The 25,717-nt window shown below is 38.2% G+C and overlaps 2 protein-coding genes across 2 annotated transcripts in view; both read right to left on the bottom strand.

Annotated features, from left to right (window-relative positions):
* The window catches only part of Cpa3 (carboxypeptidase A3), a 48,687-nt gene extending 32,815 nt beyond the window's left edge, over positions 1–15,872 (bottom strand). The window contains exons 1-5 of the mRNA XM_050125741.1: positions 15,735–15,872; positions 15,488–15,563; positions 11,708–11,832; positions 2,310–2,412; positions 2,103–2,204 (exon numbers count right to left, since the gene is read on the bottom strand). Of these exons, the coding sequence (XP_049981698.1) occupies positions 2,103–2,204; positions 2,310–2,412; positions 11,708–11,832; positions 15,488–15,563; positions 15,735–15,802 (474 nt within the window). The 5' untranslated portion in view covers positions 15,803–15,872. The remainder of the gene's footprint in view (positions 1–2,102; positions 2,205–2,309; positions 2,413–11,707; positions 11,833–15,487; positions 15,564–15,734) is intronic.
* A 5,499-nt stretch (positions 15,873–21,371) lies between these two features.
* The window catches only part of Cpb1 (carboxypeptidase B1), a 30,465-nt gene continuing 26,119 nt past the window's right edge, over positions 21,372–25,717 (bottom strand). The window contains exons 10-11 of the mRNA XM_050125742.1: positions 23,750–23,834; positions 21,372–21,580 (exon numbers count right to left, since the gene is read on the bottom strand). Coding sequence (XP_049981699.1) covers positions 21,393–21,580; positions 23,750–23,834 — 273 coding nt within the window. The 3' untranslated portion in view covers positions 21,372–21,392. The remainder of the gene's footprint in view (positions 21,581–23,749; positions 23,835–25,717) is intronic.

The following is a 25,717-nucleotide window of genomic DNA, read 5'->3' as shown; positions in this document are numbered from 1 at the left end:
TTCTCTTAATCTTCAAGTTAGATAGGTATTAAGAATTATATGTTTGTCATGTTTATTTTTAGGTTAATCAGGTATTCTAGATACATAGAGATTATATTTCGTATAGATAGTATAATTTTCAGCCTCTTTAAAGAGCTGTAGAAAATGACCTTTAATCTAACCTAGAATTCTGTGCCAACGAGACACAATTACTCCTGGCAACGCCACTCTACTCCAGAGAGAACGTTGAGCACCAAAGATACTCCACTGGGAGCTTGTCTTCTTGGCAGAACTGGCCTTTGGCTTAAGAAAAGCCCATACCTCATCTACTGACAATGATATGAAGCAGGATTGTCTTATCTTGCCAAGACAGGGTAGGGTAATTCTAAGAAAGTTCCTTGCATTTGATAATGGTATGTCAGTTATGCTAGGCCTTAGCCAAAGTTGGTTGACTCAACATTGCGAAAGAGAATTTGGTTGATTGCCCAGGTAGTCAGTTGTCTCTGTCATTTATGGCACATTTTGGATATCTCTCATTTGTTAAGTAATATTTATTCCCTTCTCAGATCTTTGATGGAGTTGAAGATTATATAATTGTAATTACGCTCTACATTATTTAGACTCCTTGTGATAGAATGTCCGGCAAAACTTTTGTTCTCAATATTGTTTGTTATATTTATTATTTGTTATTATAGTTTATAGTTGTATTTGGTTTAGTTCTGTCTTATTTAGACAAAAAGGGGGAGATGTAAGGATAAGCCAGTCCACTGGGGGCGAGCTGGCCTCGGGCGAGCGTTTACTTATAAATTGTGCAGGCAGAAGCCTGTGCGTCCCTTCCTGTTTCCTGTACTCTGTAGGAACCTTGGTTTCATGACTCTGGTTTTTCCATTAAAGTACTGCTCTCGCAGTGGGTCTGAGTTCTGTTCCCAGAGCCCATATCTAGTGACTTGCAACTGCCTGGAACTCCAGCTGCAGGGCAACTGATTCCTGCTTTTACTCCCTTGGATACCAACATTCACATGTACATATTCATATGCAGCTGTCCAAGCAAATACATCCTATTAAGGATAAAACATATTTTCAGAAAATGAAATATAGTGTCAGTGAGAAGGCTCAGTGGATAAAGGCACTTGATGCTAAGCCTTATGACCTGAATTCAGTCTTTTGGATTCATATGATGAAAGGGAAGAACTGACTCTAAAAGTTGGCCTCTGTCATCTACATGTTCCATGACATGCATGCAACGACACACATGTACACACGAACACACAAGTAATAAAAAATTTAAAACCTACCGCCTCTTCTTGGACAGGATGTCACATGCATACCTGTAATCCCAGCACTCCTGAGTTTCAGGTCATCCTGGGGTATGCAGCAAACTCAAAATTGTATCAAAAAATATCTATGTACCCACAAAAATAAAAAAGCAGCCACACTATATATTGTTTCCCTTACTCCATTGTTAATGTTCTGTGCTAAGAATTTTAAAGATAGTTCATAAACTGGAAGCATTCAGCCTGGGGTGTGGCCTGGTACTGTATGTTAAGTAAGGTACAGGATCTGCATCTGGTATTTGAAAGGCTTCTGTTTTAAACCAAGTTCAGATTTAGTTTGGGTGGATGGAGACACTGATTAATGGAAATATATGATGTGGATGCCTTCCTAGTTACAAATGAGCTGCCAGGGAGCAGAATCTTTGTGTCTACAGAGTCGGGTAGTAGTTAAGTGGTGGTTCCTTCATGAATCCTGAGCTCTGATAAGCTCTGGTCTTACACATGCGTGATATTTAATTTTTTCATCATAATATTCATTCACTAGTTTCATTCCATCTCAATAGATTGGAAAGAGGTGTGTAGACAGGGACACTGCAAACCATTATATCAGAGTTTTCCTGTGAAATATTTCTTGGTTTGCTCATTATGAAATCTCTAGTAACTGCATATTCGTATGTTTTTGATTGCATCAGAGAGTGTAATATATGTTCTTGAATTGACATCCAGAGTTTAAACTTTCAAACAATGAAATGATTTCCAAATTTAAATTTATCTCAGCTACCACTAAATGACTTTTGTGCCCATGTTTTAAGACAACAAGCTAATTAATGGTTCTTGAATTATTTTTACCTTGAGAACATATAACGGATTATCTTCAAAAGTTGATCCAATTTTGATTCTTGAGACCATTTCAGGATACTTCTCTACAATTTTTTCAGTCCAAGAAACAATCTTAAGAACAAAATCAAATTCAAAGAATTAAAATAAAGGAAAATTGCCTTGGGCAAAAGAACACAGTCATTTAAAAAAGACTATACTAGGCATTGTACACCATACCTTGCCCCAGTCATTGTATTTTGCATAGCTGTGCCTGCCTGAGACTTCATCAGCCACATCAAACTGTTTCTCAATCTCTTCTTGTAGATCGTGTATCAGAATTCTGTTTGACAGCAGGATGATAAAACACATTTATCACATGAACATTTTATCACAGGAAAGAGAACATTTATCTTTCATTTTCAGAAAAGTGCCTCTTCCTCTCCTCTATCTAAAACAAATCCCATTTCCTGACTGCTCTGCCCTAGTCATCTCCTTAAACAAGTATTGTGTGGCATCTGTTCCCCCATCTATCTGGGCTATATATACCATTATGATAGTTCTGGATTCATGTTGCTATCCAGAACTTATAACAACCTTGCCCAGAAGTAAAGATTATAGCAAATGTACATTATGCATGACATTTCAAAGAATTTTTATGTAAAATAATTCACTAATATGGTTGATATTGCTTATATGCTTAAATAGTAATATTTACTCTATATTTAGTTAAACAAAAGTAATTATTTCTACTCCTTTTTTCACTTACAATGAACTAGTGGCATGTTTGAAACCACACATCTGACTCAGACTGTATCTATATAATGCACCTAGCTTCCAAAGTACACACAGGCACATCTATATCACACAGGCAGCAGTGAGTATTCTCATGCACAAATCTACTAAACAGATTTTATTGCTTAGCTTTTGAAATCTAGGGAAAATGTCGAATAACAACAATGATGGCAATAAAACTGGGAATTCAGCACTTAGCACAAACCAAGTATTTTTCTAAACCTTTATGCTCATTAAGTCACTTCATCTTTACAAGGAATTCTTAACCTCATTTGACTGATGACAAAATCTAAGGCACAATGTGTTCAAATATGTTATCTAATGATAGAGCTAGAATATGAGTGGCTAGGGTGATTTTTGAAGGGGTAAAAAAAAGAGTGAGAAAAGTCATTGAGATGGTGAAACTGTTGGGGTCAAAAAGCTTATGCCTCTACTTTCAATTTTCATCTCTTCTTGCATCAACTCATCTTACTATTTCCAAGATCTTATAGATTGGAGTATTTCTGGCCACATAAGGTCTGTCTGTATTGAAATTTTAGTGTTGACCTTTCTCCCAAACTTCTAAACACATCAAGCTACTAACTCTTAAATTTTCTCTTGTACTCTGTTCTAAATGTGTTTAACATGGTCCAGATTCTGTTTTATATACATTGTTTGATCCTGTTAATATTATTGCCATATAACAAATAAGGAAGCTATTGCTCAGAAATACTATATGCTTATAATCTGTAACTTTTTACACATTCATTTGTTTATTTATTGAGTGTGTGCATGCGTATGTGTGGGCATGCATGTGTGTGCATGCATGTGTGTGTGTTTTGTGTGTGTAGAGGCCAAGGGGGGACTTATAGGAGTCAGTTCTCTCTTCTCATGTGGATGTCTGAGACCAAACTTAGGAAGACAGATACATCAGCAAACTCCTTTACTCACTCAACCATGTTGCCAACCCTGTAGTTAAAGTATCTGTGTATTTGGAGCTGGGAATTAGAATCCAAAATACTTCAACTTTGTTTCAATAGTACTATTTTCATTATGTGCATAAATATTTTAATGTATTTTTTATTTGTGGATTTACTATCCAGGATCATGAACTTATTCTTGAACACATGTGTAGACAGAGACTGCTTGTTCATTTCCTGGCCACCCAGGCCCAAATAATAACACAGAAACTGTACTAATTACAACATTGTTTGGCCGATAGCTTAAGCTTATTTTTAGCTAACTCTTAAAATAACCCCCTTTTTATTTAATCTATGTATTGCCATAGGCTGTGGCTTACCAGTGCTAGCATGTTAGTCCTTTGGCAGCTACATGGCATCTCTCTAACTCCACCTTCCTTTTCCCTCTATCTCTGCTTGGAATTCCCACCTCATTCTATTCTCCCTTGCCATAATTTCAAGGCTACTTTTAGAGAGTATAAAAGAAAGGTGAGATATCTATGGGCCAATGTCTAACTGCTCTCTCTCTCTCTCTCTCTCTCTCTCTCTCTCTCTCTCTCTCTCTCTCTCTCTGTGTGTGTGTGTGTGTGTGTGACAGAGAGACAGAGACAGAGAGAGGCGGCAGGGGGAGCTTGTTGTTAGCTTGTTTTATACAACTGGCATGTACTCCCTTGATGACTACGTTATAGCAGAGCTATTTTAGAAATATACTTTTAGATTTTATAAAGTTGGATTTTGATAGTTTCCTAATTGGGTTACCATGTGCATTGAGCTCTGGATTTGATGACATGGATTTCCTAATGTCTGAGGAATATCATAAAGTGAAAAATAAACTTTATGGTATAGACTTGTTCTCTAGAGAGAGGAAGAGCATCTGATAAGGGCCTTCAGTTCTCCATTGCACTGAAAGTGTTTGTGTGTGAGAGCTTATGTACACATGCACGTGAATGACCTTTCCTCTTCCTGAGCTAATGGAAGGAACCAACCCTATAGAATCAGTCACTCCTCATAAAAATCCTGTGAAATAGCTCCTTTAATATCACATTTTAAATAGTGACAAATAACCAACTTGGATGATGTTGCGGGAGGTCCTTCCGCCCCTCCAACCAATAGCTGCTGTGATACCAGCCCATTGGGGCGTGGTCTCTCTCCCTTTAAAAAAGCCGCTATTTCCTCTGCTCGCTCTCTTCACTTCCTGCTCCGCCGGAGACTAGACTCCCTTCCTGGTTGTGCAGATGGCTGTTGTCTGGGACGGTGATCTGTAAGTTTACCCCTTTAAATAAATAACACCCTATTAATCATAACTCCAAACTGGTGTGGCCTTGTTCGTGACTTACGCCTTCATACAAACATTACAAACAGATGGCGCCCAGACGTGTGGACAACTGAATCCACAGAAAGCCTGAAAAAGCTTGGGAAAGAGTAAAGCACGTTTTCTTGGTAGCAGCAGTTTCTCGGGTCTCCTCTGCTTGTTAGAAGCAAGCAAGCACTCTCATCTAAGAGAGGCTTCCTGACTCAGCTTCAGCTGCAAAACCCTGCAGCTCATTAAGAGGTCCTGCCACAAAATACTTAAATGGTGTTGACAAAAAGCTGAATGCATGCTTTTCGATTTTCAGCTGTTGCAGGAAAAAAGCTGTGCTGTTTAAAAATGCCGGCTTTCTGGGCCGTCCTGCCAGGGCAAACTCTGACTGAGGCAGGAGGGCCAACTAGCGAGAGAGGACTTGACTGTTGTCTGTTGTAGCTCGCTGGCTGGCAGGGACCTTGAAACGCCATAGAGTTGTGGCAGTAAACATGGCTACAACCGGTACCTCAGCCATGAGGCTGGAAAGCTAAGGAATGGACTGGATCTAGCTGGCAAAGCCACGGCTTTAATCCTACTCATATTGCTCAGTAATTTAAAGGCTCGTGTGGTCAGAAAAAGAGAGATATACAGTAAAGAGATTCAAAGATAAAGAAAATGTTTAAATGATTTACAGTGTGTTAAAAATATATGCAAGCTAAAAGTTAAAAGTTCTTAAAAAAAAGTAAGAAAAAGAGAAGTTGTGTGTGGTAGTACACGCCTTTAATCCCAGTGCCTAGAAGGCAGAGACAAACAGATCTCTGTGAGTTCAAGGTGTGGTAGCAAACACCTTTAATCCCAATGCCTGGGAGGCAGAGACAGGCAGATCTCTGAGAGTTCAAGGAGAGCCTGGTCTACAGAGTTATTCCAGGTCAAAGAGATACAGAGAATATAAAAGTAAAAATAAACGAAATAGAGGTTAAAATAAAGCGTACAAAGATGGAAAATACACAGAGAATCTTGATACTGTATACTATTATGCTCTCTTTGAATTGTTTGAATGCTGAGGAAGGAGCAACAGCTGCTAAAAGATATTTGTTTATAAATGCTGCTGAACTAATCCATCGTAGAGATTTTGATGCCTTGACTTTGAAATTTGGATCTAAGGACATGATACTTTGGAAAGGAGTTTCTTATTTTGTTTTCACAGAGGATGAGACCCTGTTCATTTCTTCTATTCCGATATGGTATGATGGACCACGCCCTCCTGAACGGTTGCTGTGAATACCTTCAGAAAATTGCTTCGCTCAACTGCCAACTGAGATGAAACTAGCACACAGGTTATACCATGAAAGACCTAATTAACGACGCCCCCATTCAGCAGGAAGCAGTTTGGAGAGAAAAAACTACGCCCATGTTCCCAAATATTGTTTATAAATGTTCTTTTACATTTAAAGGGGGATATGATATAGATATGAATAATTTGCATTGGTATGGATTTTAAGGTCAATTTTGTTATATGCATTTTTGATCTTGATTAAGGTATTGTGTTGTGTAGTTCATTTTAAAATGTAATGTATAATTAGGAAATATAAGTTGTTAATGAATAATCATTAATAATAGTTAAGTTTGTAGTCATGTTAGTTAAGATTTTCTAGATGTGCATAGATATATTTTAGATAGGCATTCTTCATATTTTTCAAAGATTATAGAATATGGCATTTTAAATGTTTTAATAACTTAGGACTTTTCATGACAATGAGACACTCTGCTCCTGGCAGCACCAATCTACTTCAAGAGGAAGATGGGCATCGAAGAGGATCCTTATGGAGTTTGATAGCCATTTGGGCAAGAAACTGCTCTTGCCTGGACTATTGCATAAACTGGACACAGAGAACCCGCAGAGAGAGGACTGCTGAACTTGCCTAAAGGTGAGATGATCTTTCGGGGTTCCTGATTCATGAAAGAGTCTGCAAGACATTCTTCAGGACAAGCAGATAGTGACTGCCTTTGAAATTTCCTGCTTTGTGGAAATGTCTGCTGGAAACTATGGGCCTGTAGGCCGAAGATGGATGCCCCAACGGTACAGAGGAACTTTGGGTGACTGTCCAGGCAGCGAGATGTCTCTGTCATTTCTAGAGCTTTGGATGTTAAGTTAAAGCCTTCTTTTTTTTGTTTAAACAGAAAAAGGGGAAGTGATGTGGGAGTGTCATATATCAATCTGTTGATTTCATTGGTTAAGTTATAATAAACCAGCTGCTTGGCCTCATGGCTTGGAACATAGATGGGAGGAGTAAACAGAATAGAATTCTGGGCGGAAGAGGAAGTGAGGTCAGACTCTGCTCTGCTCCTGGAGAGACGCCATGCTCAGCTCTGCTGGATAGACACGATAGCTCTGCGCTCTGAGGCAGAGGCATGAAGCTCCCCAGGATGGACGTAGGTTAGAATCTTCCCGGTAAGCGCACCTTGGGGTGCTTACATACATCATTAGAAATGGGCTAGTCCAGGTGTGAGAGTTAGCCTAGAAGAGGCTAGATAGAAATGGGTCAAGCAGTTAAATGAATACAGTTTGTGTGTTGTTATTTCGGGCATAAGCTAGCCAAGCGGCCGGGGTGTTGGGGACGCAGCCCCGCTGCCTCCTATTTCAACAGGATGAGCCTGGGCACAGGCAGTTTTGCTTCAGAATGTTTTTTCCTACCACTCCCCTATTCATTTTTATTTTCTTTTTATAAACCATGATCTTTATCTCTTGCAGCCAAGCTCACATGTCTAAGAAATAACAGCTGTGTGCTCAGAGTAGGAAGAAAAGTGAATGGAATAGCACTCTAAGTAAGTCATTAGCTTTATCTGATTGAGACAAGTATTTAACACGACAGATTTACATTTGAAACATAAATTTGTATCTGGATGAATATTATTAGGTAATCAAGCATTGACCTAAAGTGTTGAATGTCACTGTGCAAGTTTATATACTTGTACCTTGCAACTCCATATAATCTTGTGGAGTTCTTATTCTGATTTTATTATATCGTGCCATCTAAGTTTTATTGAATTAACAGCTTGTTTCTGAATTAATTTTTATGAATATCTTTATTTTCCAATTTTAATTTTTGATCAAAGAGAAGAGTGCTAGTCATTATCTCAATGTGAAAAATTATTTAAAAAACACATATGGTTTTAGCTGTGATTGAAATGTGGCATCTGCCCCCTGGCTCCCAATTCAGTATGTGTATTTTTCCCATTTGCCAGTCTGCTTGGGCTTCTTAGTACAAGTACATACTTATTATTTTTACTCTGTATTTGATCTTTATGACTTTGTAAAAGTATAAATCAAAAGGAACTAACATGCTACTTTAAAATCAAATCAGTTTTAGTAGCTTAATTTTCTGAAAATTAAAAAATACCATGCGTAGGTGCCTTAGATTGAATAATGGTCTGTGTGCCCTGTTTAATATAGAGTGCCTAGGCTAAGTGAATTATTGTGTCCAGCCAATTTCTGCAGCTTTAGTTAGCCAAGCCTTTTTCTTAGAACTCTCCTCTGTTAATACACATAATTCATATGCAAATAAAATTAAGTACCTGGGTACAGAATTTTAAATGTTTTTTGTTTTTACCGATAGCTTTTTGTATTTATATTTATGAGGAAGATATTTAATTACCTGGCTTCTACATATCTGAAACTAAATTGAGACACTTTCTAGAAACACTGTAGTAAGTAGATAAATCTAATTTTAGTAAATAGTTTAGCATTTTGCTTCTTGATACAGGAAACAAGAAACCCTCTGGGTGTCAGATGAAGTGACACTTGTGAGGCTCTCATTACAAGGCCACTTCAGATAAGAGAGGCCTGCAGGCCTAAGAGTATCTGATTAGGTGCATGATGTCAGCTCTTGCCTCAGTCTTACAGTGGTTCACATCACCATCTATGGTCATGTCAAACATTGTATATTTTGTCTGCGTAAGAAAAGTAATAAGGAAAACAGAACTCTTCATTTTTGATCCTGCTGTTCAAACCAGATTATATAGAATTTGCCTGAGCACTGCTGTGTTTTAGTTTGGGCTAGTTTCTTTGTGAAAATTAAGTAATACTAGGAACTGATATCAGGTCTTTATTAATTATGTAAACTGAAGGATGTAGCCACTGAAGCACAAATCAAAAGTCAGAAGTTTGGTTATGTAGTAAATCTATATAGAGAGACTGGAGTGGTTGTTGTTCAACAAATTATAATTTCCTTTTACTGTTCCATGAGGCAAAATGACTTACTCCTGTAGCTTTTGTTATTTGAAGTTCTCTCTTTTGCAGTTTAAGTCTTGTTCTATTGCTTTGCTTTTGTTGAGGTCAATTTTTCTCTCCCAAAGAATGAAGTTAATTTATTGATTTCTCTCTCTATGTCTCTCTCTATCTCTCTATCTCTCTCTATCTCTCTCTGTGTGTGTGAGTGTGAGAATGAATAATTTTTATATATCAGTTCAATTTAAAAAAGAAGACAGTGCAGATTATTACAATTAGTCCATAAATCCTGACCTAGCATCAGTTTTGATGATATGCCCTTCTTAGGCTGCCTTGCTTGTTCACACCTGAGCCCTCTGCTTCTGTAGGCTGCTGCCATTTATTCAGATCAGAGCAAATGTAAGATGGAGACTGAACTGCCAATAACCCTATCACCTCCATAAATGTACTCCAATAGTCTGAAAGAAACTGTGAATTTTATCTTCTATACATAGTACTTTAGTGTTTGGCAGTCCCAATTTTAAAATAGATTCATTGTATGGATGTAACTGTAAAATATTTTACTGAATGTGGTAACCCATATCTAGAAAGAAAATTACCAAATGTTCTCTCCTACTTGTGACCCAATTCTTTAGATGCGAGTAGATCTGGAATAAATGCAAAAGCCTGGAAAGTAGAAAGGGAGAGGAGAATAAACAGGGAGAAGAGCTTAACCTGAAGAGGTTAAAGGGAGAAAGCAGAGAAAACTAAAACACTAAAATATTTGAAAAAGCTGTAGAAAAGCATATTGTTTTATTAGCTTATTAATAAAACCTTAAGTTCCAGACAAGGGAAACATCTCTTCATGTTGTTGGTCAGGGATTACAAGATATACCCTTCCAAGACAATATAGGTTATTTGAAGGTAAGACCTATTGTTAAAGACACTTTAGACACATGACTTTCTGGAACTACCTGGAAACTTTCTCCCTGAGGATTAGATTGTATAATATCAGAAGATGTACGTAAGCTTCTAATGGAGAGAAACAATCAGCAGTCATACATGTTTAAAAAAATATATGAGCCATAGCGATGATCATCTGGCAAGATATCCCCTAGTAACACTTTTATCTTCCTTCCTGTCTTCCATTTTTCTTTCTTGCACTTTTTATGGTTGTTACTATTTTTTTTTTGAGACAGGGTCTTTCTATGTATAGTAGGTTGTCCTTGAACTCACAGAGATTCTCCTGCTTCTCCTTCCAGAGTGCTGGGATTAAAAGCATATGCTACCATACCAGGTCACTGGCACTTTTATACTAAGGATAAACAATAGCTTTCTAGTTGGGCTTAAAGCCAATTCAGTAGAAAGCAATTCATTACTGATACTGTAGACCTAGTCAATTCCTATGGCTAGAGAGGTCATAGAACCTACCTAGAGCAGTGGTTCTCAACCTTTCTAATGCTGTGATCCTTTAATGCAATTCTTCATGTTGTGGTAACCCCAAACATAAAGTTATTTTTATTGCTACTTCATAACTGTAATTTTGCTACTGATAAGCATTATAATGTAAATAATTTTGGAGACAAATGTTTGTCCAAGGAGTCACAATGTGCAGGTTGGGAATCACTGCCCCAGAGGAAGATTTATTACTGCTACTTCTTCTAAATCACTATAGCTTCTAACTACATTCTAAATCCTTATACATATACCCATAGACTTAGCTCACCAAAGAAGCTTCATTTTGCAAGAGATGGAATCTTGCAAAGATCCTCAACTGGTAAACTGTGGGTGACCAGCCCTAGTTTGGACATCTAGGATACAATCTTTTCAACTAGGTTTTGAGGACTTGGAAGAGAAGGTGTAAGAACTGTAAGAACTACAGGATCAGGATTTCTGCTGAAAGATGGTGACTTTGAGACACAACCAGTTTTCTGAACACATGAAATCCCAACAATATAATTGTCTACACAAGGTTTGCATAATGACCATAGCAGTCAACACACCAACATGGATGGGACAAACTTTGCTAGTTGAAGAGCTACAAGAAGTCTATAACTGCTGAATGAGAGATGATAACTTTTCTTCAGGAAAGAGGCCCTTGATAGGTTATATAGTCCTATGTGGTCATCCCTAAATACATGTACCTATGAACAATGCTAAGTGATCTCAGCAAGAATGTGTGTGTGTGTGTATCAATAATTATAGAAGATGACGTCATGAATTCCAGAGTCTGTGGATGGAATGACCCTGGAAGAGTTGGAGGATGGAGAGAGAGGGTAAGAAATGATGAAAATACAGTGTACTCATGTATAAAATCTACCCTCAAAACCTCAAAGATTTGTAAAACATCCCCAAAATTTCAAAGTTACTCAAACTCTGATTATGAAACACAAATGGATATTTCTCCAGCACTTACTCATAGTTCATTTTATGTTGTTCCAAGATAGACTGGATAGTTTGAGAATCCTTCTCACTAACACGGAAATCCACTGTCATATTAGCAGCGACATCATGAGTAGCATCTGGATACCAGAAATCAAGCTGTGGAGACAAGCCCATTGTTAGCTCTTGGTTTGTTTGTTTGATAAACATGTACGCATTTAAAAATTTGAATGTGGCCATGCACACTTGTAACTTCAGAATGGCGGGGAATAAAAATATGAGCATTTCCAGGGCTTGTTGGTTCCTGGGTTTAGGGAGAAATCTTTTCTCAAAGAAAAAAGGCGGGCTGGAGAGATGGCTCAGAGGTTAAGAGCATTGCCTGCTCTTCCAAAGGTCCTGAGTTCAATTCCCAGCAACCACATGGTGGCTCACAACCATCTGTGACAGGGTCTGGTGCCCTCTTCTGGCCTGCGGTTATACACACAGACAGAATATTGTATACATAATAAATAAATAAATAAATTAATTAATTAAAAAAAAGAAAAAAGGCAAAATGATAAAAACATTTGAAGATTTCTTCTGGCCTCTGTTTTTAGATGGGTATCATACATGCTACCCACACACAGGAGAACATGCACTGCAGTAAACACAGATACCACACATACACTGACCACATATTATTCACGATAAAATGGTGTAGAGTTCTGTGTAATCAATAAGGTAATGAAAAATTTTTAGACAAATGTATTTAAAAACTATTGAATATCAAGGAGCAAGAAAGAAAATTATACTAACTAGAATTTTAGGACAATGCATTTATCAGAGAAAATAGAAGAGACAACCACTTTAGTTAATCTCCCTTTACTTCTATCATTCTGGATGTGAACAAAATTATTTCATAACTGATTTAACCACAATTGGCTTTTATAATTTTCTGACTCCTCCCATGTATTTCTCTGTGAATTCTGGAATTTCTGGAAGGTTTGTATTTGTCAAGAAGATATACCTTATTAACCTCTTTTAATTTTATTATTTTAGTAGTACATCCTTGATCAAGTCAATGGAATTGATTTTTTTTCAGTGTTACTTAAGGAAAAAATATGGCCATTAGGATTCCTTGGTGAGTACTGTGGATATAGTGAGGTGAATGCATTCTTAGACATCCTGAGATTTCATAAGAGATGGTTTCATCTTTACTATGTTCCCACAGCTGAGAATCTCAGCAATTTGATGAACAAGCAGACAAGGAAAGCATTTTGGTTAAAATAGAGAGAAAACAATTTCATGGTTCTTTAAAATAGCTGTCACTTTTGAAGCCAAGTGAAGTACAAATTCCCGGTCAGGGGGATGTGAAGGAGATGCTCAGTCTCTACCACCACACTCCACCTCTGAGATGTGAAGAAGATGCCCATACTCCACCATTATACCCCACCTGGGAGATATGAGAACAATATCCAGTCTCTATCATCACTACAAGATTGAGGCATGTCCAAGTCACCTTTGATATCTCTTAGTTACATTGCACGTTAGCTCTTGTGAAGTCCATTATGAGACAGCAAGAGATTTTTATGAACCAATCAACACATCTGTTTACTTTGAAACATCATATAAGTTGGACACATCAACTTTACACAGTAACAAATCTGTGTTAAAGCAAGAAAATGTGGGGGAGGAATTTTAAGATCAAAGAACTGTTGTGGACATTTATTAAGCAGTAGATGCAGAGGTGGATGCCACAGAAGTGTCTTACAGGGAAGTTGTAAGAAGAGGTTTTGTGTGGCAGACAAAGCCAAATATGCATATTTCTGCCATGTTAGGTAAGAGCAGAGGAAGGGGAGGGTGTCCTAACAAAAAAGAGCAAGGCTGATCTGAGTCTTGTTGAAACAAGAAGACTCAGTCAGATAAATAAATATTAGAGAATCACATTCCTCATGAGAACACAAATACAAGATGGTGAAATTGTGATGTCCATGAAACTCTAGGGTCAGGAAACAGAGAGCAGGGTCTTGTGCTTGATAATAAAGAGGCTAGCCAGGTGTCAAATCTTGGAGGACACTGGCTAAACCAAAACCCACAGAAAATACTTTAATAGTTTTTTTTTTCCAACAAAACCAGAAGCCTGTGATATCCATTGTTGTTGCTACTGCTGCTGCATGCAAGATTATAAACTGTACTACAGAAGAAGAGGTCGATGCCCCATGAGCATCTGAAACTTGCCTAAAGCCACAAAGCCAGTTTAGCTAGGATTTGAACCCTTGCATCTGGCTCTGAACAACAGGCTGTCCTCATAAACATTTTCAAATTAGGAAGCACAGCTGTCAAGTTTTAAGATTGTGGAAGGTGGAACTGAAACACTGGATGCTGGTGTGCTACAAAAGGGACACCAGAATTGAATAAGAGGCAGGAAGGACTTGCCATTGACAGCACAGAGGAGGTGACCATGTGGGTGTGAGGAATGCTCAGGAATTAGAACTGACAGAATTCGTCTGGTTTGACTGAAGAGATGAGTGTCACTAGAATGAAAGCCAGGCTTGGTTCTGAGTTTAAATCTGATTGTAATTTTGGCCATTTAACTTACTATCTTTTTACTTCTGGCCCAGTGTTTTAAAGGTGTTACATTGCAAATCTACTGGTAAATATAAAACAGAAGGAAGGTGACTGGGACAAAGAGTCTTGTGTAAAAGAAGTGGCTGAACCAGTGATAGTGTTCCCTTTTCTGTTGGAGTTTAAGGAACTGCTTTACAGTTAAGAATTTCTTTCGACAGAGGACCCACTCTTGGCAAAGAACTTTACAGTCATCAGTTTTTACTTGAACAGAAGTCTCCAGGAGAAATTGAAGCAGATACTGGGGTGGGCTGATGCAGAATACAGACAAGAGGGAAAGGTGCCAACAATGTCCCTTGATTTATATATTTATTAAGAAGTGATTGCTTTTTGTGGCTATGGTGAAAGGTGATGCTTCTCTGATTTCCCTCTCTGTTTCTTTATCCTTAGTGTATAGGAAGGCAACTGATTTTCGGGTTCTTAGAGAAGCTAAATAAGAAGGAGAACCCAAAGAAAAACATATAGGCATCCTCCTGAATATTAACCTTCATCAGGCGATGAAAGGAGACAGAGACAGAGACCCACATTGGAGCACCGGACTGAAATCTCAAGGTCCAAATCAGGAGCAGAAGGAGAGAGAGCACGAGCAAGGAACTCAGGACCGCGAGGGGTGCACCCCCACACTGAGACAATGGGGATGTTCTATTGGGAACTCACCAAGGCCAGCTGGCCTGGGTCTGAAAAAGCCTGGGTTAAAACTGGTCTTGCTGAACATAGTGGACAATGAGGACTACTGAGACCTCAAGAACAATGGCAATGGGTTTTTGATCCTACTGCACGTATTGGCTTTGTGAGAGCCTAGGCAGTTTGGATGCTCACCTTACTAGACCTGGATGGAGGAGGGTGGTCCTTGGACTTCCCACAGGGCAGAGAACCCTGATTGCTCTTTGGGCTGACGAGGGAGGGGGACTTGATTGGGGGAGGGGGAGGGAAAGGGGAGGCGGCTGGGGGGAAGAGACAGAAATCTTTAATAAATAAATAAATAAATAAATAAATAAATAAATAAATAAAAGAAGTGATTGCTTGTGAATCTGGAAGAAAAAGCAGTGAACTATTGAAAGAAAATAAAGTGGTGTATGATCCAACTGGTGCCTGTCATCTCTACTTGTTTGTCAGTCTTTGATGTCCCTATGGTCATTGAAGAGAAAATAAAAAGAATATCTCTTACAGAATAGAAAAGAAAGATGTAACACTCTTCTGAATGTTTTACCTTAATGGTTTGGGTCAAGTCCTTCAAGACGCTTGCTTGCTTTCCATCCTGGGGCTCCACTCGGAATACCTTCTCCCTTCAAGTAAGCAAAAGACAAAAATCAAAGAAGCAAAAATAAATAAATAAACAAACAAAAAACCAAAAACTAGTAAAAAAGACAAACTAAACAAAGCCTGAGTGGATTGTAAAGACATATTCCTTCATTTTCTTCTCAGCCAGAGACTGGATCAAAGGAAGGCAAGTTTACCTGTCAAAGCGAACATGAGCCATCACAAGTGTGGTAGAGATCACAACCATAAGCAAAGAGAACTTCATGGTTGTTCTTTGTTTAACCTGATCCTTCTACTGGTTTTATACCTCAGCTTTTATCTCAAGGAGCAGCTGATGATTTCCTCTGGGGTTTTAAGGGACGAACTGTTCTTCCATCTCATGTTTTTACAGTTGGAGGGTGGGCAGGCATGTGAATATCCAGGCTTCCTCTCAACGGTTTTTTGGTGGTTTTTTTTTTTTTTTCTGTTTTGTTTTGTTTTTCAAGACACGATTTCTCTGTGTAACAGCTCTGAGTGTCCTGGAACTGCTTGATAGATTAGGTTGGCCTCGAAACTGCTGCTTCCCAATTGCTAGGACAAATGGACACCTGTTTTTTTCTACTTCCTTGATTATAGGAAATATATACTTCTTAGGGAAAGAATGGAAAGAAAATTACTTTAGCAGGTAAATTGCCCAAAGTGATAGGATGTAGCTATTCATAGAGCTGAAACAGGAACTTAGTTTTGTTTGTTCTAAAATATTAGCTTCTTAGTAAGCTTGAACTGAACAGCAGATAAAATCAATTCATATGTTTGAATGCAAAAAATATTAATATAGTTATATTTTATGTGTATGTGTGGAGTGGAGTTTGTGAATACCATCATGTGTGGGGGAACCAGAGGACAACTTACATAACGAACAGATTCTATCCTTTCATCATGTGGGTCCCTGGGGATTGGAACTCATTGGACATGGGGCTTGGTGGAAAATGCCTTTACATTGAACCATTGAACTGGCTTCTATCTTCATCTTAAAACTTACAATTATAATCTCAAATGAATTTGGGTGACTGCCAGAGAACTTTGATGCATAGTCTTAAGTAATGAAACTTTATAGAGTTATGGTTTGTTCTCCTCTCCTCTCCTCTCCTCTCCTCTCCTCTCCTCTCCTCTCCTCTCCTCTCCTCTCCTCTCCTCTCCTCTCCTCTCCTCTCCTCTCCTCTCCTCTCCTCTCCTCTCCTCTCCTCTCCTCTCCTCTCCTCTCCTCTGCTCTCCTCTCGTCTCTTATCCTCTCGTCTCCTCTCCTCTTGTCTCCTGTCCCCTCCTCTCTCCCCTCCCTCCCTTCTTCTCTTCCTCCTTCCCCTCCTCTCTCTCTCCCTTCCCTTCTTTCAGGTAACAGAGACAAGTTACTGCTATGTAGCCTAGGTTAGCCTTGAACTCAGAAACTTCCAGCCTCAACCTTATCAGTGCTGGGATTACAAGTGCACAATAACATGTTAAGCTTAATTACATATTATAATTATCAAAATAATAATATTGAAAGATGTCCTTATTATCTGAGAAAGAGTTAATACTCCATACAAGAGTTTCATGTGTTCACCCAAGAATCTTGTCTAAACTCTGAAGATAAGAACAAGGACATTCTTCCAAATGTTTTTTTTAAATGTCTTCATTGGTCAAGGTTGTCAAGGTTAGAAACTCTCAGAGCAAAGGCTTACTCTGTTGCTTTTCCCTGAAGAAAACTAAAAAGGAAAAGTTGTTTTTAGATTTAAACTGATACAAACTCAGAATGGCTCCTATAAAATGGCTCCTAAACCTCTGCTGTAGCAAAGAGAGCAGGATTTTGCCTTTGATCCTTGTCAGTAAAATAAGGACGCTAAAAAGATGCTGCTGAATGATGGTTGGGGTTAACTGTGATAGTGCATGTAAGGGAATTGGCATCTGGTAATTGACTATGCAGTGAGAACTCACCTTCACAAGCTATGAATAGAGATTTACAGCTGGCACTGTCAGGGAGGAACTGATTGGTATCAACATGTATTATGTGGTAGAATCAAATAGAGACAGTAGTAAGCTTTAGGGGTGAAACCTCTGAATTTATGTTGATGTCTCCTACTTTAAGAAATGGAACAGTTTTTTTTTTCTAGGCACTTTATCTTCAGGTTTAAAAACCTCTAATTGATCACTGAAAATAATTTTACACATTATAAGAAAGAAATAAATCTTCTTTAATTCTGGCAGTCTAAGGTATTTTTGAAGTTTTATTATTATTATTATTATTATTGGTCTTAAAACTTTGCCACCAAGTGTGATGACCTGAGCTGGATCTCTGGGAACCACAAGATAGAAGGGGAGAACTGACTCACCTAGGCTGTTGTGAGTGTTCGAGTTTTCCTTGTGTACAGTTGGGAAGAGGCTTGATTTTCCTAGGGATCCAGATGATTTGAGGACAGTGGTAATCTCATGATAGTGCTCTGTTAATAAACTAAGTGAACTTTGGACTTGTAATATCTATTGCCTGTTGATAACTCCATGTTTCTGGGTAATATTTTGGCCTGCAATACATTCAGTGTCACTGACCCCCCCACCCCACCCTGCCAATCAATTTACCCTTGAAGCAAAGGACTGCAGATATCAAGAATATTCAGGAACTCAGAATTTGTTATTCCTTAGTGGGCAGAGTTCAATGTAGCCTCCTGTAGCCAATTCAAAGTTTATAAAAATGGCTTGTCCTACATGGAGAGCAGGAAGAATAGCTGTGAGAACTCATGTTATCTCGAGATGGGCCGTGTCAGACTGTGGTATTTCACAGGATAAATGAGTCTCCTCAAATTAAATGTTTAACACTTCATACAACAATAAGGTTTTGTCCTTTGGAGCGTCAGGCTCCCGGAATTTTATGGTCATGCTCATCTTAAGCTTATGTTAAAATATTGCTTCTTTTTTTGTTCTACTTTTCTGCTCTCTAACATTATTACCATCAAAGGAATGTCATGGAAAATGGAAGAGAAAGTTTCTCGTGAGTTAGTAGAATCTTTCTAAAGATTCTCCTTATTAAATTTAATTCATCGAACTGCCAGAATATCTTTAGATTTCTCACTACAGAGTGCACTGAGAGAAAAAAAATTGGATTAAGTTGTAATTGTTGGATTTATTATTTTTTTCCTATGTTACTGGAGTTAAACTAAGGGATTGGATTCTGTAATTAAAAATAATGTTGATTGATAGATTGTGTGCGTGCAGAAATGTAGTGTGAGGAGATCAGGGAACAATTGTGTGGAGTTGTTTCCCCCCTTTCACCATGTGGGTTCTAAGACTTTGTAGAAAGTGTTCTTACCTACTAAGATGTCTCAATAGCCCAGAATGGAGCAAAGTAAGCAAAGTACCTTGTACATGCTATAGAGAAATTTGTCTTCATTAGTTTCAGACAAAGGTAGCATTTTTCTAAACGAATATGTAAGTGTGTGAGGCTGGAGTGACTATCTGCTCCAGTGAAACAGCTTGATAAAATTCCACATGGCATCCAAACAGACTTGATAAGTTTTCAGGATTTTTAACCTACAAAATCTGTCTTTGATCAATTTATATGGTTCATTTACAAAACCAGGGGAGTACATATCACTGGGTGTTAGATATGCAGAGATTACATAAGAGGGACCAGAAAATATACTGCTATTTTTAAATCATATCATGACAGACAGTAATTTAGCATAGTCAATAATAGTTATTTTAAGAGCTTGGAGCAGGAATGGCTGTGGTGTGGAGCTGGGCTCACCAAGTGGAAGAGGTTAAAAGAGGAAGAAGAAGCTTTCTCATGAGCTGAGCATGGGTGCTCATGCATGGGCAAGGATAAGAAGGGGTGGGTCATTTCAGCAAGAGCTCACTGGAACGATGTATTGGAAAGGAGTGAATCAGACTTTTGCATTTCCATTTTTTTTGCTATATCTTAAATGCACATAACTCTTAGCCAACTATCAATTAATTTTCATTAGAAAGAAAATTATAGCAAAATGGTTTGAGTGTAGAAAATCTCAAATACTCATACTCCTGATAATATTTGCATGCTTGCTTTCTTATTCCTTACTATCCTTAAGTTATCTTGCCAAATTTTAGAAAAGTCTACGTGTATTCTTTGACATTTCAAAAAGCATTCGGGTTAAGACTTTGGAAGGTTCTTATTTGTCTTCGTGATTTGCATATTTTGCTTTGCTGCATTCTTTAGTTAGGCATGGGTATTATTGGCCAGAGGCAAGGTAAGAGAGTGTCCTGTGGATCAGGAATTATGTCATTGCAGAAGAATTTCACTCACAACTTCAGCTGAATTAACTCTCAAATTTACAACAGCAAGCTATAACTGAAAAAAAAAATACGAGGGAGAACTACTTATACACATTCATGAGAATGTACATAACATACAATGCAAGTAAATATATATTCAAGGGGATTTAATTTTTGAACTTAAGGATCTCTCTCAACTCAAATGAAGGATTCCTAATTGCTTTGGTGATTGATGAATTTTAGCAGTTGTACTGCTGCCATCTTGTGGACTATCAGGGCATTAGTCAGTCTTTGGCTTGACAGCTTTTCCTCAATCTCAAATGCCTATGACTTTAATCGATTTTTGTATTAGAACATTTAAATTTTAATATGTTATGTTCATATTGTATTGAATATAGAATCTTATTTTCTGTGGCACTACATGTTTTTCTATAAAACACTCTCAAATTATAAATTAGGTATATATTACTCTACTTTAAAAATTGAACTTGGTGTGATATATGTTAGTCCACTTTTTCCTAATTCCAGAAAATATCAATTCATGTGTGATGCATAAGTTGTGGACTGGCTTTTATCTCTTTTATTGAACCAGCTGGTTTAGCGAGCATCTCTTGTCTTGATTTCATTATGTTGGCCATAATCATCTGTTCTAAGAAGACTGGCAATGTCATTCAAAACTCATCTTTTCCGTAGTTTATCACGATTCTCCATGATTCTAAGCTCAGTGCCTCAAATTTCAACACAGATGTTGGCTCTGTATGATTTGTTTTTTCTCTCCCATCCCAAGTCTACCCATGCTCTCCCTGCCAACTCTCCCATTTCCTTACTTACTTTCTTCCATTATCTTTAGAATGATCATAGGAAGTTGTCTGTCAATTTGTACAACTTATTGTGACTCATTTACCCATACTTAACATGTCTTAAAAGCCTCTCCACAGCAGGAAGTATACATCTTACATGTTCTTTTTAAGCAGTATAACTCAATCAGCTAATTGTTTTTATAAGTTTTGTTATTTTGTCAATTAAAATCACTAATTATTTTAGTTGATTACTGGTTAAATGTCTGTCTTATCTAATGGCCCATAAATACAGAGTAGGAAAATATATAATCATTCTCTTTCATTGTTCTGTCTTCAATTGCTTAATAAAACTCTTGGAATGCTATGGATATTTCATTATGTCACTTGAATGAGCTGAGATAAAACTTAAGTCTTTTCAACTGTACTGTCTTGCAATCTTCCACTTCCCTCTGTGTTTCTTCTTATTCATAAGCTTCCCATTATACTAGGAATATCTGTCAGTGTAAGCGAGTTCTCCAAGGACTAGCTTCTCCATAGTGGATCACACCAGCACAAGCACCCAGCTGGCTTGCTTATTGTTCAGTCACCCTCCCTCCTAAATCAGGTAATCTGCTATGTTTTCCAGTGATGATATGATTTTATTAGGATGAATTTTAGAGGTCCACGTAGTTTAATATACCCAGAAAATTAAAAGAAAGATTAGAACCTGCAAAGTCTCCAAACAAACAAAAAAGTCAGGACAAACAAACAAACAAAAAGAACAGTGAGCACTTTGAATAAGGTGTGCTGTGATCTTTACTAATACAGATGCTCTTGGACATAATTGGCTATGTACTTGACTGCAAGCATTGTCTCTTCACAGGTTGGGCGGATCTGGGACTCAGGAAGGAGAAAGCCATAGGTTCCTGTATCCCGGAGTTCAAAAGTGAAAGAATATCTTATTCCCTGATCATAAGCCCAGTCATCAGAGCCCCCAGCAGCAAGATCTGAAATGAGAAAACACGGAAAAAGAAATCAGCCACTTCTCTCTCTAATCACAAATTCTTCACTGTGAAAAATATTATAACTAGACTAACTATTCAAAAGAAAAATGAAGTATTTCAAAAAAATCAATGAAATTTTGCCCTAGAATTATTTTATGAGAATAAACTCAGAAAGGACTTTTTAGTGAGATGAAAGCCTCAGTGCACTTATATGTGGTGGGGGAGTGCACTAGGAACAGTTCACTAAAGAATGGATGTCTTTCAGGGAAGCATAAGCACCATTGAGTGGAAAGAGGACAGCACCTCAAGTTTCTAGAAACCTAAGAATTATGAAACTTGGCAACATGAGGGTTAAGAGTGCCCCTCTTCTCTTTTACTACTGGAGATTGAACCTGGGTCCTTGCTCATGTTAGGCAAGGCCTTTAACACCAAGGCATGCTACCCCTACTCTCTAGGTTTGCACTTTTTATCTTTGGTGTCTGACAACTGGCCTGGCATAATTATTCATTCAGCTGATTCATTACATTATAATTTTGTTGTCACTAATATGTTTGTTTATTATTGTTCATTGATTTAAATCAAGAAATGAACATCTCCCACTGATCTGCAAACCACGTGCTCATCTCTAGAGATACTGGGACATGAAGAGATATTGTCCCTGTCCCTTATTGGCTTGCTGACAGTGGCAAGATAAACGTAATTTAACTCATCTGAATAAACCCGTGGTTAAAAACATTGGTGAACAAGTAAGTCATCTCTGTTAGAACCACCTTAAGAAGACACCTTACAAAATGAGGCCACAGAAGGTACTACTCCACTGTCAGCTTAACAAACGCAGCAGCTAAGGCTGGAGTCTCCTCAGTTGCAGTGGAGGCCCTTTGATGACACTGGACTGAGTCTTTTTCCTTGTGTCTTTTTCTAATCCTTTCAGAATTTGGACAAAAAGAAATCAATGGAGGGGAGAGGAAAGTAGAGACCAAAACCCAAAATTGGTTCTGAGGACTGTGCCTTTTAAGGTAATCTTGAACTCTGCAGTGACCATAATGCTGAGGTCTAGTTCAAACCTTTTCTTTCTGTTTTGGTGTGTGTGTGTGTGTGTGTGTGTGTGTGTGTGTGCTCACGCACATGTTCGCGTGAACATGTGCATGTTGCATTGTGTAGAAGACAGTCCGGAATCCCTTGGAACTAGAGTTTTAGGAGGTTGTGACTTAACCATGTGGGTAGTGGGAATTGAACCAGGGTTCTTTGTAAAAGCAGTGTCATTCTCATAGTGTAGTCCCCTCCTTTCTTTTTCCCTTTAAGACCTCTTCCCTACCCTCATCTCCTGGGCCCTTCTCTCGTTTCCTGTCACTCAATACACTGGCTCTGGAACAAATACACACATATGTAAAGCCAAGATCTCCAATGAGTAAGAACATGCAGTCTTTGTTTTTCTAGTCTGAGTGACTCTACTCCATGTAACATTTTCCAGTTCCACCAATTTTTTCTTAAAATTGTACGATTTCATTTTTCTTTATGGCTAAATAAAATCCCACTGTAGTATCTATTTGCCTTGGTGTGTGTGTGTGTGTGTGTGTGTGTGTGTGTGTTGTTTACACACATGGAGAAATTGGATTCCTCTGAAGAGTGGCTTATTCCTCAAGAAACCCTCTTTCCTACCCACTCTTTTAATGGAGAAATTACTTACTACTGTGTTTTCATCCTGCAAGGATCCTTCAGCTAGGCATCTGAGTCACCACCTTGGACATAATATCCTCAGTGCACAGGACACTTGGTCTGGGTGTGTTCTTACTTTGCAATATTGAGGTCATCTCTCTTAGCACCTGTGTCTTTCCGCGCTTCACTATGGTGGCTTCTTTGAAGATTGCCTTTGTCTCCTGCTCCCTCTTTTCTTCCTGCTTCCCTACTTTGTATCCTTCCTTCCTTTTTGTTTTAGTACCGACTGAGATCTTGGCACACAGGGGATGCCCAAGAAATGCATATGGAAATGTGGTTTGGAAGGAATATTTATTTCTCTATCTATCTACTGAGTAGAAGAATACATATTTAATTTATAAGTCACTGTGTGGCAAAGTTATATGTTTTCAATGGTGAGAAAAGAAATGCAGTGGGAAACATTTGTTCCTTCCTAGATATATGATTTCCTTGCATAGTTCTGAACCAAGGACTCACAGATTGTTGTTGCTCCTGGGCCATACGTGTACTTGGTGCCATACAGAGAGGCAAGTTCCTTGGCTGCACCTTTCACCAGGGCATTCTGCAAAAGAATCATCAGGAAGTGAAAAAATGAAAACAACCCTGCCAAACAAGCACACACCCTGTACACCTGAAAAAAAATGAAGATATTTATGACACATTTGGGGTTTAATATTTTATACTTTTTAATGTCTATTTCAAGTTTTCCAGTTTAGTAATGCTGAAATTCACAAGGGAATCTTGAGAAAGGATGTCTTCCCCAGTGCAAAGCAAAGGCCAGGAAGGCTTTATGGTATGACAAAGGTTGTTGATGTCATTGCAACCATGACTTGACCATGTGATAGGCAAAGATCAGACACTGAGTCATTACAAGATGGTATGCTATAGGGCCGGAGTACTAGCAGTTGAGCACACAATGATTGCGTAGAAAATGTAACTGTCTTTTGAAGTCCTTTCCTGTCTGAGACTGACATTGGCTTCTAAGGGCTGTTCTTTTATTGTTATCACTATTAAAGGAGCGTTTAGTGTGTGCCTCAGCCTCTCCCGCGCCTGTCCTCAACTGCTCCCTCATATGGACGTTTATCTCCTCACAACCATTTTACAGTTACCTCATCATCCATCTTCAGTTGCTCTAACTTCCTCTTCTGGCAACAAGACTCACTGTGAACTCACCTCAGAGGTCTGTCTCAAGTCTCATCTCATATTCTTTCTGAGGTAGGATTTCCTAATTGGGCCCCTGTACCCCTCAACTTCTCTTTATTGTTGACTTTAGGTATTCTTCTTCCTTCATTGGATGCCCTTCACCCTCTTGGCTTAAACAGAGAGTTTTTAAATCATCTCTCAGATGTACTTTCATGTTATCTTTGTGAATTTTGCTCTCTCACTCTCTTTAAGAGCAATGGTCTCTATTTTGCAGTAATTCCTGTCTATCAGAGCTCCTTCAGCCTGCTGAAATTAGTTGTTTGGGTATCTATTATTTATATTACTTCTCTGGAGGATTTGTGGCTAGTCTTTATTTAAAATTTTTTTTTGCTCTGTGTTCTCTATATATAGGTCAGTTGATATTGAACTTAAGATTCTTATGTTTTGGCTAGGGTATTCATTTCTATCCTCAACAGGCCACTCAGTACAGGTTGGTTGAGTGAGTCCTATACTGGGCTCAGGGACATTATAAATAAGCCATATCTGGGTGGTTCATATTGTACGAAGCTTTTCAAGATGGATTGTGATTTCCTGAGCAAACAGAGACTAAAGAGGGTATGGGACTGGGCAGTGATATCATGTATTTATGGCTGATTGACTGTCATATTTAGATGCTGACATTTATTACAAAGGGAGAAACCTAGACTCTTTTTCTAACTCATTTAAAACTAAAAGACAGAAAAAAGAATAATATTAATTAGCTAAAATATTGTATGTTAAATTCCAATTATCTTAACAAAATTTCCTACAATCAGTATAGGTCTTTTCTTTTGACAAATTCAAATAATTTCACCACAAGTACTCATTTGGTCTTCCCAATATCATCAGTCCACATTACAATACCATAGAATTTTCCAGCATAATTGAATGCTGTGTGGAACAGCACACTCAATCTGAATGTTCCAGATGAATATCTAGCCCCTGTTGAGAACTGTGGGTGGAAGTGTGATTCTAGCATTTGCCACAGTGTGTGTATGTGTATGTCTGTGTATTTCATTTAAAAAATACTGTGTGTTATCCTGAGTGAGGTAACCCAGACCCAAAAAGATGAACTTGGGATGTACTCACTCATAATTGGTATCTAGAGATAAATAAAGGTCAGTGAGTCTATAATTTGATCTCCTAAAGAATCTAAATAAGAAGGTGATCCCAAAGAAAAACATATAGCTATCCTCCTGATTATGGGAAGTAGACAAGATTGCCGGGCAAAAAATGGGATCTTGGGGGAGGGGGGGAGGGAGG

This window comes from Alexandromys fortis, unplaced genomic scaffold (assembly GCF_014885135.2).
Source record: "Alexandromys fortis isolate MF-2015 unplaced genomic scaffold, M_Fortis_MF-2015_v1.1 scaffold_184, whole genome shotgun sequence".
NCBI classification, from domain to species: Eukaryota; Metazoa; Chordata; class Mammalia; order Rodentia; family Cricetidae; genus Alexandromys; species Alexandromys fortis.
This window is presented reverse-complemented; position numbering and strand designations above follow the sequence as displayed.